General features: G+C 36.3%; 1 protein-coding gene across 2 annotated transcripts in view; it reads right to left on the bottom strand.

Moving 5' to 3' along the window:
• TEX9 (testis expressed 9) overlaps nucleotides 1–20780 on the bottom strand; it is a 62898-nt gene that overhangs the window by 34495 nt on the left and 7623 nt on the right. Inside the window, exons 3-8 of one of the 2 annotated variants that reach the window (XM_039469353.2) lie at nucleotides 19709–19772; nucleotides 10356–10435; nucleotides 5838–5886; nucleotides 4963–5045; nucleotides 3418–3593; nucleotides 546–628 (exon numbers count right to left, since the gene is read on the bottom strand). In XM_039469353.2, the coding sequence (XP_039325287.1) occupies nucleotides 546–628; nucleotides 3418–3593; nucleotides 4963–5045; nucleotides 5838–5886; nucleotides 10356–10435; nucleotides 19709–19772 (535 nt within the window). The other variant, XM_074393821.1, reaches the window with a different exon arrangement.

Below are 20780 nucleotides of genomic sequence, written 5' to 3'. Positions count from 1 at the left end.
AATAGCTTACACCACCACTTATAAGAGAATTCTAATTGTGACAAGAATTTAAGATATTTCAGCTCTGCGAAAATTCATCTCAGAATAAAGTTCAGTACTTATATAAAATTTTTGAATTCAAAATTTAACTATGATTATATCTAAATAAAGCTATTCAAAAAACGTAATTGAAATTTCCCTATAATGTCTTTGAATATTAGAGCCTTTTAAGAGGTTTTCAAAACTTACCTTTTTTTTTTTTTTTTTTTTTTTTGAGACGGAGTTTCGCTCTTGTTACCCAGGCTGGAGTGCAATGGCGCGATCTCGGCTCACCGCAACCTCCGCCTCCTGGGTTCAGGCAATTCTCCTGCCTCAGCCTCCTGAGTAGCTGAGATTACAGGCATGTGCCACCATGCCCAGCTAATTTTTTGTATTTTTAGTAGAGACGGGGTTTCACCATGTTGACCAGGATGGTCTCCATCTCTCGACCTCGTGATCCACCCACCTCGGCCTCCCAAAGTGCTGGGATTACAAGCTTGAGCCACAGTGCCCAGCCCAAAACTTACCTTTTTATTGCATTCGCATGCAACATTATCCAATTCTTCCTGCATAACATGGAGTTTGGCCTTTAGAAATCTGAGCTGTGCTTCTGTGAATTTAAATAATTACATTTACTGAGTTTTGCTGAATCTAAGATGACCTCAATTGTAGGACAGATCATTACTTTATAAAGAAGAAAATACTCAAGATGGGGAGTCTAATAGGAGATTATCTGTTAGGGGGCACTGTAGGCATAAACAGTCCTAACGTAAAGGTCAATGAGGAATAAATCCACTCAACAGAAAGAAACAATTCACTTAAGTTTGCAGATTGAATTCACGCTCACCAGGGTGATCCAAACTACATATGAGAATTTAAAGTGGTCTCAGGTCTAATGACTCTGAGTGTTTGACAGACACAGACATAAATCTTCTCTAACAAAACTCAGCTTCAATCCAACCACTGTGATTACAAAATGTCATTGACTGTAACACAGATCCCAATTTCTGAGAAGTTAAAATGTAGTATATGTGTTTGTGAAGCAAAGAAATACACTAATACCTTACTGTCTAAGCTTTCTCCCACAAACCTTCAAAATCTATCTTTGGTACTTCACTGCCAGCAAAAGTTCATTATTCAATAATATCAGCAGCAAATCTTTAAGGTTTATAGGCCCATAAAGTAAATAAAGTAAAAACTGAACTTAGAATGCACTCGTAAGTCATTCAGTCATTTGTTTAAAAAACACCAAGTGTCTACTATCATAGTGGTGACTATATGGCATAGTAGGGATATTATAAAACAACGCTTAACGTCATGGAACTTACCTTGAGGAAACACTTGGAACTGCTCTGACAAGTCATTAGGACAAATTCCACTAAGCCATACACATGTGACATGTGAAACATAAAACATCTCCATACACACTTCCAGCTTTTTTTTACATGCCCTCAGTGTTGCCATGGAGCTGACAAATTATGGTTGTCCCTAACTCTACCTAGGTCTCTGTGGCCTTAACGCTCCTTCCAGTCTCTCATGTAACTCCAGGTGAGTAGGGAATAGAGGGAAATGACGAATTAAAAAATGTAAATTTGGCAGTAGTTGGCCTCTGAGGGAAAGAAGGAAGAAAAAACAGGAAAGCATGACTTTTCCCATTTATTTTTCTCCCTAACTTTAACCTTAGTAACTCTACCTCAACTCTAACTCAAGAAGCTGAGCGCTCCCATGCCTGGAGGCCCACAGCAATAACCTCTACTCCCCACTTGACCCTAGCTTTAATCTTACAGAGTAATCTGTGCTCCCAAACTACTTTTTCTCCCACATATAACCAAACCATTCCAAGCAATCATCTGACATAAGAGAAAACTTTCCCAAAAGGGAAGACACCTAGGCCAAAGATATGAAAAAGAAAACAGAGGGGGGCAAAGTTATAACACGGCCATGGGACCTGTCACCATGTTCCTCTACCAAGGAACGTTCAATGTCTTTCTCAAAAGCATCAAAAGAGACCTAAAGGCAACTTACTGCTCCACTTACCATCCCTTACCATAACTACCCCTAGAAGCTTGATTAGGTTAGTAAATACAGTAAGTGCAGAAGTAAATTTCTCCCTTATGACTAGTATGTAGCATAATACTTATTACACATATAAATTGTTATGATTTTTCAAAGAATCAGAATTTTAAAGATAAACTAACATGGTCTGGATCTGTGTCCCTAACCAAATCACATGATGAATTGTAATCCTCAGTGTTGGAGGTGAGGCCTGCTGGGAGGTGAATGGATTATGGAGGTGGTTTCTCATGAATGGTTTAGTATCATCCCTTTTTGTACTGTCCTCATGACCGTGAGTTCTCCTGAGATCTGGTTGTTTAAAAGCATGTCTCAGCTCCTCAGGAGGCTGAGGCAGGAGAATCACTTGAACCCGGGAGGCGGAGGTTGCATTGAGCCAAGAGTGCACCACTACTCACACCAGGTGAGATTCCTCACTCCTTGTTTGGCTGCCGCGATGACTGGAAGCTTCCTGAGGGCTTCCCAGAAGCAGAAACTGCCATGCTTCCTGTGCGGCGTGCAATACTGTGAGCCAATTAAACCTTTTCTTTATAAATTTCAGTCTCAGTTATTTATAGCAGTGTAGGAACAAACTAATACATAAACTTTATGGTCATCTAATACAAACTGCTAAATTTTCAAATGAATAAATTGCTATTACAGAGGGGCTAAGTAGTTTGCCTGTAGTCACAGTTAATTGCATTGTAGTTCAGCAGTAACTAGTCCATATATACTAAACTTACTTTGTTTCAATAGCATAGGAGGCTACTCATAAATTCAGTAATGTTTCTGGTTGATCTAAATTTAGTACTATTATTCTAGTGATATGCAAAGGATGAGTTAATAAGAAAAATCATATTCATTAGAAAACTCATTTGATGATTTTATCTGGTGGAATGTCAATTCATTTGTCCTTTTGCATGTGTTGATTTAACTAAATAAAATTGAGTAAGAGTAAATGAAAAGAATTCAGAAAAACTTTAATATTTTAACCATAAGCAATGGGTATTTTAACTTAAATTGAAATGTATTCAATCAAACCAGTATAATATAGTCTTTTTTATTTTTCCTTTTTATAGTGGAAAATATGAAACATAAACAGAAGTAGGCGAGTTCAATAATCCCCACTTACCCAACTGCCTATCTTTAACAATAACTGACTGATGGCCAATTTTATTTCATCTATAATCCCATTCATTCCTCCCTCCACCACATCCTACTAGATTATTCTGAAACAAACCAAGATATCACAATACATTTTATAAATTTAAGAAATAGTTCCCCAGTATTTCTTTTTCTAAGTAACTGTGCTATAAAGATAAAAATAAAAAACAAAAGAAAATCTACCTGCTCCAATGTCGTTACTAGCACCAGAAAAAATATCATCTATATATTCAGGTAAGCCTTCTTCCTCCAGTTGCCCTTCAATTTTGCTAAATGTTTCTGCAAGGGAAAAGTCTGAAAAATCCTCTGGAATGGCAACATCGTTGGCAGTCTGTACATCAGAATATTTCAATTTAACACTAAAAAATAAAAATTAAATACGTATGTATATACATACATGTGAACAAAATAAGAAGGTAGAAAAGATATACGCCTTTTACCCAAATAAGCAGATGAAAATTATTATAAATTTAAATTTATGGTGAAATCTGTAATTAATATTTTTAAGGATTATATTACGAGACTACTATTACACATTTTTTTTTTTTTGAGATGGAGTTTCGCTCTTGTTACCCAGGCTGGAGTGCAATGGCGTGATCTCGGCTCACCGCAACCTCCGCCTCCTGGGTTCAGGCAATTCTCCTGTCTCAGCCTCCTGAGTAGCTGGGATTACAGTCACGCGCTACCATGCCCAGCTAATTTGTTGTATTTTTTTAGTAGAGACGGGGTTTCACCATGTTGACCGGGATGGTCTCGATCTCTTGACCTCGTGATCCACCCGCCTCAGCCTCCCAAAGTGCTGGGATTACAGGCTTGAGCCACCGCGCCCAGCCAAAACCACATTTTTTTTAAAAAAGAAAATGTGACGTCTGAAAAGATAGCCCTTTCCAGTTATATATACTTGTATGTATTGTGTATATTCTTTTTTGAAATCTATTGTATATTTTCTGTTCCTCATCACTTCACTTTACTTTTTCCCTCACTTTTATTAAAAAAAAAAAAAGTTATTTAAACAAAAGACACAAAAATGAACAAAGAATTTTTCCAGAATTATAATGCAATTATCAGTCTGGGTGAGTAATGGACATGTAAATTTTAAAATTTACTGAGAATAAGAAGAAGGTTGGTACAAGGTACAACCCAATCCCCCACACCTTAGCTAGAAAGCCTCCTATCCCTGGAAGCATCTTGGGTCCCATTTTATGCTTATAATACTAAGAACTGTCTTGAATTCTTTCTCACCATAAACAACAAAATGTAAATTATAATTATACTACAGTCCTATTAAGAGCATGCCAAATCATTCTGTAGCTCAAAAGACAAAATAATGTGTGCACTTCGTCAAATACTCAAAAACTAGACTAGTTAGCCTATTTAGGAGAACTAGGCAGAGATTAAAAAAACAAACAACCCCCCATACACACAGCAAAAAAAACCCCTCAGTTGTAGTCACAGTTTTAGAAAATAACTCACTAGAAATAACATATATAAAAATTTTAAATTTAGCAAGTTGGCTTAATAGAACAATAGAAATATCTGCTAATTGCTACAAAACATTTCTGAGTAGAAAATGTTCCAAGTTACTGAATGTGGATAAGATATAAGTGGTGAAACTTTATGTTTAGGGTATAAAAAGATCTGGAGAAACAGAAAGAGATTAATAATTAAGAATGATGGTATTGTGAATTACAAAACTAAAAAAGAAATACTTTGAAAACTATACTCTACCTTGAATTTGTTTTCCTTCCTTTATTTGCAGAGTGTAATTTGTTTTGAACCTTGTTTACAGGATCAATGTTTTTGGTCTTTGACTACATGAAAAGAATTGAAAGTCTTTATTAATTAGAGTCTAATCATTTGCTAAAGAAAGCAATTCAGCAACACAAAGAATTGCTATTTTGCTACACAGAAAAACTGCTATTTTCATGGAATTACTAAAAATGTATTTTCAGAAATATCATAACTATATAGCTGGAAAAGACCTAGATAACACCAGAACCAAGAAAATCAAGGATCAGGAAAATGAGTCCTGAACAGTCAAAAGTATTCAGCTAGCCAGTGGAATGTCATTAACAAATCTGGATGTTCTGATTCACAGATTATAATTTTCCTCATGAACCAGTTATTCCCCAGGCAGGCCTTCATGCCCTTCAGGTATACATTTCCCTTGGCTTAGGTCTCCATGGGTGGGAAACATAGATCCCAGTATGCTCTACGCCTGGAAGAGTGTTCTCTACACTGTAAATATTTAAATAAACAAACACTTTTCAAATCACCTTCTTTGTATATGAGTATCATTCTTTTCAGTTCTTCTCTCTACTAGATTTAAGCTTCAGAGAAAAAAATAAAAAGCCTCAGTTTACAAAGTCATTTCACCTAGAATTTTTCCACTGTACCTCCAAATTATTCAGCGAAATTATGAGACAACAAAGGATTCCATTTATTTTATGAGTGACATTTCATAAAAGTGTCCCTCTGAATATCAAGGTTGATATTCTATTTCTGTTGAGTCATACCCCTTCTCTGCTTTGTCTAAAAAAGGCTAAAAAATAACCTAAGTTCTACAAAATGTAATTGAACTCACAGAAAGTTTGATTTCATACCTTAGTTTCTGAATGAAGATCAACTGTCCCTTCAGATGGTAATGGACCTCTACAGATCAAAAATAAATATTATACACTGGTAACAGATGACACTGAGCTGAGACAATGAAATTCAACAATTATATTTGAAAGGGAAACTGAACAATCAAGTAGACTTTCCTATAATTCTAGTTATCCACATGCTAATTTATTTTGAATGAGTATTGTAAACAAGAAAAATGCTTTGGTTATATAATTCGCCTTTGAGAAGATACAATGTAACGCCAATATTCTTCTAGGAATATTCTTTCTAGGAAAATGTAGCAAAAATGAATGGAAAGTATAAAGAGTGATTATTGGCTATCCACCCCAGTTACTTATTTTACAAACAATTCACCACAGGGCTTTTTATTGTGAGCCCACTCAATGTTACTCTTCTTCTAATGCACTTAAACATTTGGTCAGTGCCTGTTTTCCTCATTATACTATGAACTCTACAAGGGTGGAAATCATGTCTGCCTTGTACAGTATTTTATGCCTAGGCCATTTAAAAGCTAATATGCCAGGTACTACCGGCATAAGTATTTGCTGAGTGCGTGAATAACTACACCCAAAATGCAATTCGTTTTTATACACAAGGTTTTCAAAATGTAATTGTAGTTTAAAACAAGGAGTATTTATGGAGATCTGCAAACTATGTCCCACAGGTTGAATCCACCCACTCATTCATTTATATATTATCTATGGCTCTCTTCACACTATAGTCTTAAAGTTAAGGAGGTACAACACAAACCACATAGACCACAAATCTAAAAATATTTGCTATCTGTCCCTTTACAGAAAAAGTTTGCCTAACCCTGATCTATAGTCTTGGGCACTGTATTAGTATCTCTGAAAACATACAACGTTAGCATCTATTATTGCTATGAAGAAACTCCGCCACATCTGCTGAGAACTCCTAACCATTGTAGAGGACATACAACTAAAATTATTTTCCATCAGATACCTCCCACTGAGATAGCCGTGCATAAATTTTTTCAGTATTAAATACAAAGATATACTTAGATAAACACAACTTCTTAACTATTAGAAATATCTCTGGGAAGAAAAAAAGGCTCTCAAAATATGTTTAAAATTACAGAAACTAAAGAATCATTCTCATAAAGGACATGAAAATGTTTCCAAATATTACACAAATTTTAAGTGTTCTCTTTAATCTTCCTCATTTGAAATTAATGTTTGTTATTTCCTTAGTACATTTTCTGTACCTTTCATTCCATTCCCGAACACACATGCATACATATCAGCCAAAGGACATTTAAGGGTTATATGTCTCCATCAGATTTCACAGTGATATTACTTTGCTAGTGTATTTCTGTCAAAAATGGGCTATAATATGAACTTCTTACTGTTGTTTAACTCCATGCAACGTTTGTTTGTAATGTGATGGAAATGACTGTATGGTAAACCATGCTCCAGGTTGCCTGGAAGATATGTATACTGTGTTATTAGAAAACTAAACTCTGGTTTCCCCGTCACATTTTTTGACAGAATCATCCTTAGTGTTGAAGACCTATTATAATACATTCTTCCTAACTATAATTATTCAGGTAGAATATCATTGTTCCAACCTGAAGTGAATGGTTTCTTCATAGAATTATCTCCCATATTCAGCAATTCCCAACTGATCACCAAATGCCATGTTTTACATGGTAAAAGCCATCTGTTCAAATAGTAACAATAAGAGAAAAAACTATCTGATCTAGGTAAATACAGCATCTTCATCACAAGAACATCATCTACTGTTAGCATCATTTCAGTTCTTTAATTTACTGGATAAATGCCATGTCTAATCTTACGTATAATCCAAATTTTGGAATTCTGATAATTTAAATATCTTTTTTCATAGAATATCAGAGTATTACATATAATAAGGATAGGTGGTTTCATGTTATATTTACACATACATATGTTTATCAAAATATAAAAATATTTAATTGATGTACTTTAAAAATACTCAAAAGCAACACACATTAACTTCTTGGAAGATCAGGTCGGTTTACTCACCAGTGTAATACCAGTAACTAGACCTGACACTAACAGTGTTCAAAAATTTTTTCCTTCAGGTTTGAGATATAATTGTTATCTCATACAATATACTCTTTTTAGTATACAGTTCAATACGTTTTAGCAAACGCGTATGGTCACAGAATCACAACCACCACCAAGACAGAGTATTTCCATCATCTCAAAAAGTTCCGTTGTGCTGTTTGTTAGTCCCCTAACCCCTACCCAGGCCCCAGACAACCACTTTGATTTCTGTCCCTAAAGTACTACCATTTCCAGAGCCTCAAATAAGTGGAAACATAGATTACATAGGTTTTTTAGCCTGGCGTCTTTCACTTGGCAACTATGTTATTATTCTATTAGTAGTTCATTGCTTTTTACTGCCAAGTAGTATTCTATTGCATGGATACACCATAATTTGTTTATCCAGCCATCATTTGATAAATACTTGAATTATTTCCAAGTTTTGGTAATTATTAATAAAATTGCTCTAAAAATTTACATGCAGGTTTTTTGGTGAACATATGTCTCTAGTCCTCCTGGGTAAATATCTAGGAAGAGAAATACTGGATCACATGCAGCAATTATTTTTGAATAAACGAATAATGTCCCAATATTTCCCATGAGCCAAATATACTCCCATGTCAGTAATAAACTTCTCTTTTGTTTCTAAACCCTGTAGTGCCGTGCAGCTCTTACAGGCTGGTTCTTAATCTCGGAATACTGGGAGGTGGGGGACCCATAGTTATTTTAATATTTTTAAAGCCACAAATAATTTTAGTCCATTCTTAAAGTTTGCCAATAAAACTTCCCCCAAACTAGTGAGTTTCTTCCCTAATTTCAGTCAGTTCTACATGCCATTACATCACCTACAATTCTTTCTAAGACTAATTATTTATTTCTTCGCCTGACCTCTCTCAATTTAAAAATGGGTTATTTGTATGCCGTCAAGCATCTAAGGAGAGACTAAAACTTTAGTTAGGTCTTTGTCCTGGGCCATTTTAGCCAAATAAAAAGTTTTACTATGTGCCATTTAATCGGATCCTTTCCCTGAGGAGCCTTAATCCATTGAAAAATTTTATCAGTAGTCATGCAGTCCACATGTTTAGTCTGATATTTGCCTCAAGGCTGAATTTTGATCGGTTTCTGTTCCTGAAACATTTTCTCAATTTTACATTGTAATTCTTGAGGTCTAAAACTAGCTTACTTCACAACTCCGCAATTACAACAAGGGCAATCAAGAGTGTGCTACTGTCATGACAGCTATATAGATCAATGGAACACTTATCAAAGTCCAAAAATAAAAACCGTATGTCTGTGGTCAACTGATTTTTGACAAGAGTGCTAAGAACATTTAATGGGGAAAGAATAGTCTTCTCAACAAATAAGGCTGAACAAATGGCTATCCGTGTGCAAAAGAATGGAGGTTGACTTACTATCACAAACAAAAATTAACTCAAAATGGATCAAAGAATCTGAATGTAAGAGTTAAAACCATAAAGCTCTTCAAAGAAATCATGGTTGTAAATCTTTGTGCCTCTGAATTAGATAATCAGGTATTCCCTTTTATTTCTGCTTGCAAATCAGCCAATTCTTTCCCAAATTTGTCTCTTTAAGAGTACATACTACTAATATGCTGTGTTCCATCCTCTTTCCCCAGAGAACAAGTTCATTAGACCACTGCTGTGCCTCCCAAATTACCACAGATGTCAGTTTTACTACATTTATTGCCGCTATGTAACATTAACCCTCTATCTTTTCACCCCCCCCGTCCCCCCCCGCCAGTATCAGTTTCCTTGCTGGCTCTTCCCTAACTGCTAAGGTAATGCCACACTTCTGAGTTTTTGTTACGCAGCATTCCAATCCCAATACCAATTTCAACATTAGCAAAGACAAGCAGGATAGTAACCTGAAAATTCCAGTGGCTTCACCGATTCAACGTAGCAGCAGAAAGGGAAAAAAGCTGTTTTTTTCAACATGTTCCACACATGGTCACCCAGAGACCAGGCTAGGAGAATTTACCAATTCGAATTCTACTCATCTGCATGGCATGGAAAGTCAGCTGGACATTCACTCACTAATTCTTGTCTATTTTGGCTTGGAAGAGGTTAACTAAATTTCTGTTCATGGACCACTGACAACTGTAAGAGACTTGGAACATTTGGTGATCATGATTGCCTCCGCTACAATATGATTTCATAGTTTTAATGACATAGGTTCTATACTTTTCCTGTTTCCTCTCTAAAGTTTTTGAAATGAAGACAAGAATACACATTTCGAAGTAGTATTTTGAAAATTACATGAGATAAAGTAGGTAAAGGGCTTGCACTGTATCTGACTGGTATAAGCCCCCGGTAATACATTATTCTTCAAATGATAGATTTTCAATGTTACATGCAAAAAGATCTTACATAGTAAAAGATCCATACACATCATTTAAAAAAATGGTGTTTGAGAATTTAAGTTACTTACCTTAAACTATAATCATCTTTGTCATCACATGATTTCATTTGTGTTGAAAGAGGCCTAGATCGTACTTCTTGCCGATCTCTCTTAAATGAGTAAAGATAGATCATATATCATATAGAAAAAAAAAACAAGCCACTAAGATATATTCAAGTGCCTCTCTCAACAGTCATCATTTCAGAACTGTCCAAGGTTTCCATAATGTAAAGGAAAAGAATTCTATATGCCGTAGTACGAAGATAAAGTCTATAATACTAGTTGTACCTTTCATTTGGTCTGGGTTAAAAAATTCCATCCTAAGGGGAAAATGTAAGAATATCAACGCCTTTACATAATATTTCTAACTCTGGCTTCCCCATCTCTTTAGAGTCTTCCATCTTATACAGCACACAATGGAAATCAGGAGGCACAAGAAATGAAAAAGATAAATTCACTTAATGAGCAGAAAAACTTATATTGGGAAAAACTTCAATATTGAGAAGACTGTGAAAATGCTAAAAATGAAGTATCAGTAGTAAAAGCTTTTGGCAAAGACACATCAAGAAATGAAAGTGAGGCAAGATGGTGAAATAGAAGCCTACACTGTTCATACCATCTGCAGGAACATCAGATTTTAACAACTACCTGAACACAAAAACACCATCACGAGAACTGAAAAATCAGGTGAGCAACTACAGAACCTGGATTTAACTTCCTATCACTGAAAGAGACATCGAAGAAGGTTGGACAGATAGTCTTAAATCGCTGACACCACCCCTCTCTGACTCCCTCCTGCAGTGCCTGTGCAGCCTAAGGAGTCTGTGCACGCTGGGGAGGGAGAACGCAGTGACTGGGGGACTGTACATTGAACTCAGTGTTGTCCCGTCAGAGTGGAGAGCAAAGTCATGCGGGGCTAACACGGTACGTATGCATGGAGGAAGCATTTGGACCAGCTATAGCCAGAGGAAAAACTGCCCATCCTATGAGTCAGAACTTGAGTTTCTCAGCAAGTCTCATCACCACAGGGCAAAGTACTCTGGGGTCCTAGGTAAACTTGAAGGGCAGTCAAGGACACAGGGATTCCAATTTCTAGGCAACTCCTAGTGCTAGGCTCAGCTCAGAGCCAGAGGACTAGGGTGGGACCTAGGGAGACACCAACTGTAACCTAGGGAGACAATAACTGGGGCACTAAAGGATTGCTTACACCACGCCTTCCCCAACACCAGCCAGTGCAGTTCGCAGCAACAAAAGTAGCTTCTTCCTTCTGTTTAAGGAGAGGAGAGCAGAGAATAAAGAGGATGTTGTCTTGCATCTTAGATACCACCTCAGCCATGGAAGGCAGCGAATACGGTGCCAGGTAGAGCCACGAGGCCACCATTACAAGCCCTAGTTCCTGAATGACGTATCTAAACACACCCTGGGCCAAGAGGGAACCTGCTGCCTTGAAGGGAAGGACCCAGTTCTGACAGCATTCATCACCTGCATACCAAACAGACCACGGGCCAAAAATAACAGCAGCAATGCGAAGTTATTAATAGTATGCCATGGACCTTGGGTTCTGAGACATACTGACTTCAGGGGTGACCCAGCACATTCCCAGTTGCGGTGACTACTCTTTCTGCTTGTGAAAGCAGACGGAAAAGTAAAGTGGCCTCTGTCACTGCACCTTATGTATCAGCAGAGTCACAGCAGGGCAGAGCACCAAGTGGGCTCTTGTGGTCCTGTGGCTGTTTCCAGGAGTTGACTCTTGGACAGCATTTCCAGACTTGCCCAGGGACAGAGGGGAGCCCATTGCCCTGAAGGGTGAGTCCCAGGCCTGGGAGCATTCAGCACAACCTGACTGAAAAGCCCTTGGGCTTTAAGTGAACACTAGCAGTGGCCCGGCAAAACCCTGCTATGGACTAATGGTGGTTGTGAGGATAAGGAGGGGCTCCTCTGCCTGTGGAAAGGGAAGGGAAGAGCAAGAAGGACTTTATGTTGTAGTCTGAGTGCCAGCTTAGCCACAAAACACTACAACACCAGATACATTTCTAAGATTTTTAACTTTAATCTCTGACTCCCAGACAGCATCTGTGGACCCACCCGGGGCTTGCGAGAAGGACACAAACCTGGCTGGCCTCATCACCTGCTGACTGCAGAGTGCAAGGGTCTCAAGCGAACATAGGTGGTAGCCAGGTAGTGTTCACAACAGCTTATGGGCAAGATCTAGTGCTGTTCTGGCTTCAAGTGTGACCCAGCACAATCCCAGCGGTGCTGTGCAGGGACTGCTTGCATTGCCATACCCCCAGTTTCAGGCAGTTCAGCACAAAGAGAAAGAGACTCCGTTTGTTTGGGAGAAAGTAAAGGAAGGGAACAAGAGTCTCTACCTGGCCACCCAGAGAATTCTTCTGGATCTTATCCAAGACCACCAAGGCCTCTATGAGTTTACCAGAACCCTAGTGATATTGGGTAGGGGGCCTAAGTTCCTTCAAATAAATGGAAAGTCTTCTCAAGAAAGATGGGCACAAATAAGACGAGAATGTGAAGACTACAATACTTAACTCCTCAATGCCTACACACTGACAAACATCTACAAGCATCATGATTATCCAGGAAAACATGACTTTGCCAAATGAACTAAATAAAACACCAGTGACCAATCCTGGAAAAACAGAGATGTGACCTTTCAGACAGTGAATTCAAAATAGCTGTTTTGAGAAAACTCAAAGAAACTCAAATAACAGAGAAGAAATTCAAATTTCTATCAGATAAATTTAACAAAGAGATTGAAATAATTGTAAAGGATTGAGCAGAAATTCTGGAGTTAAAAATGCAACTGACATACTGAAGACTGCATCAGCATCTCCTAACAGCAGAACTGATCAGCAGAAGAATTAGTAGTCTTGAAAACATTCTATTTGAAAATACAGTCGGCGGAGACTAAAGAAAAAAGAATGCAGCATGCCTATAAGATCTAGAAAACAGGCTCCAAAGGGCAAATGTAAGTGTTATTGACCTTAAAGAAGAGGCAGAAAGACAGACAGAGGTAGAAAGTTTATTTGAAGGGATATCAGAGAACTTCCCAAACCTAGACAAAGATATCAGTGTTCAAATACAAGAAGATAATAGAACACCAAGCACATTTAAGCCAAAAAAGACGACCTCAAGGCATTTAATAACCAAACTCGCAAAGGTCAAGGATAAAGAAACAATCCTAAAAACAGCAAGAGATAAAGAGCACAAAAAGAAGCTCCAATACATCTAGCAGCGGACTTCTCAGGGGAAACCTTATAGACCAGGAGACAGTAACATGATGTTTTTAAAGTGCTGAAGGAAAAAAAAATCATTTACCTTAGCATAGTCTATCCAGTAAAAGCAGCCTTTATTATTATTATTATTTTAAAATCTAACATTGATAAATAAAACCAAATGTTTATTTACACTGAAGAATTACAACACTGGACCTTTCACATATCAAGGACAAAGTATTTTATATATATGTGTGTGTGTGTGTGTGTGTGTGTGTGTGTGTGTGTGTGTCTGTGTATGTATATACACACATGCACACACACACAGCAAGGGGTGGAAGGGCTGTAACAAGAGAGTTTATAATCTTTAAACATGAAAGAGAACAACAGAACTTTCCAGAAAAACAAAAGCTGAGGCATTCTATCAACACTAGACCTGTCCTACAAGAAATGCTGAAGGTTAATTCTTTAACAAAAAAGAATGTTAATGAGTAAGAAGAAATCATCTCAAGGTACAAAACTCACTGGTAATAGTAAACACATAGAAAAACACAGAATATTATAACACCATAATTATGTATAAACTACTCTTGAGTAGAAAGACTGAATGATGAACCAATTAAAAATAATAATTATGACAACTTTTTAAGACATAGTACAATAAGATAAACAGGAACAAGTTAAAAACTAGGGAGATAAAAATATAGAGTTTTTATTACTTTTCTTTTTGCATGTCTGTTTATGTAATCAGTGTCAACATGTCATCAGCTTAGATCGATGGCTTACAAGATAGTATTTGCAAGCCTCACAGTAACCTTAATTCAAAAAACATACAATGACCACACAAAAAATAAAAATCAGGAAATTATACCACAAGAAAAAATCACTTTCAATAAAAAGAAGACAGGAAGGGATACTATTAAGACAACCAGAAAACAACTAATGAAATGGCAGGATTAAGTCCCTTATTAGTAATAACCCTCAATGTAAGTAGACTAAATTCTTCAATCAAAATATAGACTGACTGAATGGATGATGAAACAAGACCCCATGATCTGTTGCTTACAACAAACACACTTCACCTATAAAGATATACATAGACTGAAAAAGATATACATAGACTGAATATCTTTTGGGTAGAAAAAGATATTCTACACCAATGGAAACAAACAAACAAAAAGGCAGGAGAACCTAGACTTAAACAAAATAGATTTCAAAACAAAAACTGTAATAAGACATAAAGAAGGTCATTATATAATGCTAACAAGGTTCACCCAAAAACAGGATATAATCACTGTAAATATATATGGACACAACACTGGAGCACCGAGATACATAAAGCAAATATTATTTGAGCTAAAGGGAGAGCTAGACCGCAATACAATAATAGCTGAAAACCTCAGCACCACTTTTAGCACTGAACAGCTCTCCCAGAAACTCAACAACCATCAGACTCACCCTGCACTACAGAACAAATGGACCCAACAGACATTGCAGAACATTTCATCCAAAGACTACAGAAGACACATTATTCTTCTCAGCATATATATCCTTCTCAAGAACAGGCCATGTATTTTAGGTCACAAAACAAGTTGTAAAATATTTTAAAAACTGAAACAATATCAAGCTTCTTCTCTGACCACATGAAATAAAACGAGAATAAGAACAACTTTGGAAACTATACAAAGACATAGAAATTAGGCAATATGCTCCTAAATGACCAATGGGTCAATGAAGAAATTAAGAAGGAAATTTAGAAATTTCTTGAAACAAATGATAATGGAAACACAACATACCAAGATCTATGAGATAGACTGAAAACAGTACTAAGAGGGAAATATGTAGCTGTAAGTGCCTATAACAAAAAAGAATAAAAATTTCAAATAAATGCAATAGCAATGCATCTTTTTTTTTCTTTCTGTTTTCTTCTCCAGAGATGCACCCTGTTGCCCAGGCTGTAGTGTAGTGGCACAGTCATGGCTTACTACAGCCTGGACCTCCCTGGGCTCACCAATCCTTCCTCCTTAGCCCCCCAAGTAGTTGGGACTGCGGCATGCACCACCGCATCTGACTAATTTGTATTTTTTGTAGAGATGGAGTTTCACCGTGTTGCCCAGGCTGGTCTCAAACTCCTGGGCTCAAGTAATCCACTTGCCTTGGCCTCCCAAAGTGCTAAGATTACAGGCATCAGCCATCACATCCAGCCAGCAATGTATCTTAAAGAACCAGAAAAGCAAGAGCAAACCAAATCCAAAATTACCAAAAGATGAAGATCAGAGCAAAAATAAATGAATTTGAAATGAAGAAAAGATCAATGAAACAAAAAGTTGTTTTTTTAAAAGATAAGCAAAATTAGCAGAGTAACAAAGAAGGGAGATAACCCAAATAAATACAATTAGAGATTTAAAATGAGGCATTACAACTGACACTGCGGAAATTCAAAGGCTCGTTAGTAGCTATTATGAACAACTGTATGCCAATAAATTGGAAAATCTAGAGGAAACCAATAAATTCCTAGACACACACATACAACCTACCAAGATTGAACCATGAAGAAATCCAAAACCTAAACAGAACAATAACAAGTAACAAGAGTGAAGCCACAATAAAACATTTTCCCAGTAAAGAAAAGCCCAGGACCTGATGACTGCACTGCTGAATTCTATCCAACATTTAGAGAACTAATACTGATCCTACCCAAACTATTTCGAAAATTGGAGGAGGGAGTACTTCCAAACTCATTTTATGAGGCTAGTATTACCGTGATACAAAACCAGACAAAGACATATCAAAAAAAGAAAACTACAGGCCAATTATCTCCAATGAATGTTGATGTAAACATCCTCAAAAAACACTAGCAAAGTGAATTCCGTAACACATTAAAAATATAATTTGCCCTGACCACATGGGATTTACCCCAGGGATGTAAGTCTGGTTCAACATACACAAATCAATCAGTGTGATACATCATATCAACAGAATGAAGGACAAAAACCATATGATCATTTCAACTGATCCTGGAAAAGCATTAGATAAAATTTAACATCCCTTCACGATAAACACTTAAAAAACTAGGTATGAAAGGAACAGACCTCAATATAATACTAGCCATATATGACAGACCCACAGCTAGTGTCATACCAAATAGGAAAAACCCAATGCCTTTCCTTTAAGAACTGGCCCACTTTCACCACTGTTATTCAACACAGTACTGAAAGTCCTAACTAGAGCAATCAGACAAGACAAAGTAATAAAGAACATTCAAATCAGAAGGAAGAACTCAAATTATCCTTGTTTGCAGATGGTATGCTCTTATACAAGGAAAAAACTAAAGACTCCATCAAAAATTATTATAAGTGATAAACTCAGTAAAGTTGCAGAATACAAGATCAACATACAAAAATCAGTAGCGTTTCTATATGCCAATGTCAACAATCGGAAACAAAATTAAAAAGTTATCCCACAAATAAAGTAAGGGCCACAAATAAAATTAAATCCTAGGGGTTGACATAATCAAAGCAGTAAAAGAGCTCTACAATAAAAACCATAAAACATCAAAGCAATAAACTGAAGAGGACACAAAAAAATGAAAAGATATTTCATGTTCATGGATTAGAAAAATCAGTATTGTTAAAATGTCCATACTACCCAAAGCAATCAACAGACTCAATGCAACCCCTTTCAAAATACCAACTGTATTTTCACATAAATAGAAAAAAACAATCCTAAAATTTATACGAAAGCGCAAAAGTCCCAGAACAGACAAAGCTATGTTAAGCAAAAGGAGCAAAACTGGATAAATCATATTACCTGACTTCAAATTATACTATCAAGCTATAGTAACCAAAACATCACAGAAGTGGCATAAAAACAGACACACAGACCAATCGAACAGAATTGAGAAAAATCCAGAAACAAATCCACACACCTACAGTGAACTCATTTTTGACAAGGTTGCCAAGAACACATACTGGATAAAGGACAGTGTCTTCAATAAACGGTGCTGGGAAAACTGAATATCCACATGCAGAAGAGCAAGACTAGACACCTTCCTCTTCCCATATACAAATATTAAATCAAAATGGATTAAAGACTTAAACCTAAGAAGTTAAAACCATGAAATTACTAGAAGAAAACTTTGGGGAAACAGAGGACATTGGAGTAGACAATGATTTTTTAAATAATATGCCACAGGCACAGGTAACCAAAGCAAAAATGGACAAATGGGATCACATCAAGTTAAATCAATAAATTGAAGAGACAACTCACAGATTGGGAGAAAATATTTGCAAACTACTCATTACAAGGGATTACGAGGCAGAAAATATACAGAGCTCAAACAACCCTATAGGAAAAAAATCTAATAACCCAATTCAAAAATGGGCAAAAGATCTGAATAGACATTTATCAAAAAAAATACAAATGGCAAACAGGCATTAAAAAACGTGTTCAACATCACTGATCATCAGAGAAATGCAAATCAAAACTACAGTATCATCTCACCTCTGATAACATGGCTGATATCCAAAAGACAGGCGTTAACAAACACTGGTAAGGATGCGGAAAAAGGGAACCCTGGTACACTGTTGGTGGGAATGTAAATTAGTACAACCACAAAGGAAACAGTTTGGAGGTTCCTCAAAAAATTAAAGTTATCATACGATCCAGCAATCCCACTTCTGGGTATATGCCCCAAAGAGGGGAAATCAGTATATCAAAGAGATACGTGCACTTCCATGTTTGCCGCAGCACTATTCGCAACAGCCAAGATCTGGAAGCAACCAAAGTGTCCTCGAACAAATGAACAGATAAATAAAATGTGGTACGTATACACAATGGAGTACTGTTCAGCCATAAAAGATAACGAGGCCCTGGCACTTGCAACAACATGGATGTAACCGGAAGTCACTGAGTGAAATAAGCCCAGCTCAGAAAGACAAAAATTACATATTCTCACTTATTTGAGCTATCTGAAAATCAAAACAACTTAACATATGGAGATAGAGAGTTAAGCATGGTTACCAGAGGTTGGGAAGGATAGTGGGGGATGCAGGGGAGGGAGATAAGGATGGTTAATGGGTACAAAAAAAAATAATTAGAAAGAATGAATAGTATATAGTATTTGATAGCACACAGGTTTATTATAGTCAAAATAATTGTACATTTAAAAATACTAAAAGAGTGTAATTGGATTGTAACATAAAGGATAAATACTTGAGGGATGGATACCCCATTTTCCATAATGTGATTATTACACAATGCATGCCTGTATCAAAATATCTCATTTACCTCATAAATATACACACTTACTATGTAACTACAAACATTAAAATTTTAAAGAGAGTAAACAAAAATTAAATATGAAAAACCTTATATTGTTCGCTTCTGCAAGGGTGGGAAACCACTCCCCAACCCCTTTCCTAGCTTGTCTCAGTTTTCTATTATGTTTTTTATTTGCAGGGGAAATACTTTTTAGGGAGCTCTCTAAGCAGAAAACGCAATAAATCTGTCAGTCTACTATAATGTGGGGTCCTTTTGTACAAGTATTTTCCTACTCTTCAGACACTGGCAAAAACTAAAAGATGGAATAAAAATATTTTTAGTAAAACATTTAATTATAAATCTAACTAGCAAATCTGTAGCCATTATCAAAATGTTACTTTAAATGTTATGTATGATACATTTCTTATTCCTTAACTAACAAATAATCATTGATTTGTACAAGGCATTAAGATAAAATACTGCCTAGGTTTTCTTCCCTGGTTCCATCAACTCCATTCTGGGGGATGGGGGGCAGAAATTAAGATTTAAAATTGGGTAAGAACTGGCAGAAAGCTTGAAAGTAGACTCTTTGCTCCTCTAACGAGAGCTACTCTATCCTATCAATTAATAATGATAATTTACAATGAGAATTTAGATGACTGGTGCATCTAAACGGAAAATAATTTTTCAGTGGCTTTCAGAAAATGTGTGCTTACTAAAAACTTACACATACACACATACCTATACCTATGTATATATATTCATGTTTATAATAATTCATTGAACTGAACACTCATGCTTTTGCTAATTTTTTGTACATAGATCATATATCAAATTAAAAAGTTAAAACACAAGCACTTATATGGAATTAATAACTGTACCTTTACTTACAATTATTTCCTTAGCTTGTCGAACCACGTCAGCTGTTTTTGCCTGCAATTCTGCATTTAAACGCCTAAAAGCAGAAAGTAATAAGTGAAATATACTGAAGATCCTAACAAAAATTAAAATTAAACTTATCAAGTGACCTAATCAACAAATGCCAATATATACATATAGCATTCTTACTCTAAAATGAATATAGCCGTTAAGAACTTAACCTCAACTCATGATTCCTCCTTCCTTGTGGTAGGAACTCAAACACTAAGTATTAGCCTTTCTGTGGCCCTCTATTAACTTCAAGTGAACTAACTTATCTGACAAATTTAGGAAGAATCAACTGGTCAAGTTCAACTCTGTTCCATTCACTATCTTCTTGGGATTAGCCTACCTGCAGAGAATACAAATTCTAACCTTGCTTCTCCAAAGACAGGCCCTGTTCTAATTCTGGGCAGGGTGTTGGGAAGATCTGCTCTGGTTTGGGGTGTTGCTGGAACTGGGGAGCTAAATGTGAGGTTTAGTGAGCAGACCCAATGTGGTTCACATTTCAGCTACACACTTTAGTATCAAGCTTCCTCAGATATAAAGGTGACTATCACTCTCTACTTAACACTCTTTTAATTATGCTTTTTTATTCTACTTGGAAACTAGCAAGAATAGGAATACTGTTTACTTGATCCTACATTAAGACTGCAAGAATGACAATATTATTGAAAAGAAATTGATTTTAAAGGAAAAACTGCCCCTAATTCTACCACCACCATCCAACCATTTTTAATATTCCTTTCCAATTTTCATCTATAGCATATACACAATTTTATACTGTTTTCCCACAGCAATATAAAAGAAATACCTATCTCAATCTAATCTTTATAAGCATGTTAAATAGCTATACAATAATTCAATAAATTGAAATTAACATAATGTACTGAACTCTGTCACTATTTTTATGTCCTCCTTTCACTTTTAAAGGTTAACACCACAATAAACATATTCAAAAGCACCTAACTTTTTCTACTGTTGAAATGTCACATTTCTAGACTATCTAGGGTCTTTTGAGGCTATGTGACGGAGATTATGTTAA

The sequence above is a fragment of the Saimiri boliviensis genome, chromosome 2 (genome assembly GCF_048565385.1).
Source record: "Saimiri boliviensis isolate mSaiBol1 chromosome 2, mSaiBol1.pri, whole genome shotgun sequence".
Taxonomy (NCBI): Eukaryota; Metazoa; Chordata; class Mammalia; order Primates; family Cebidae; genus Saimiri; species Saimiri boliviensis.
Note: the sequence above shows the minus strand (reverse complement) of the source record. Positions and strands in the feature narration are given on the sequence as shown.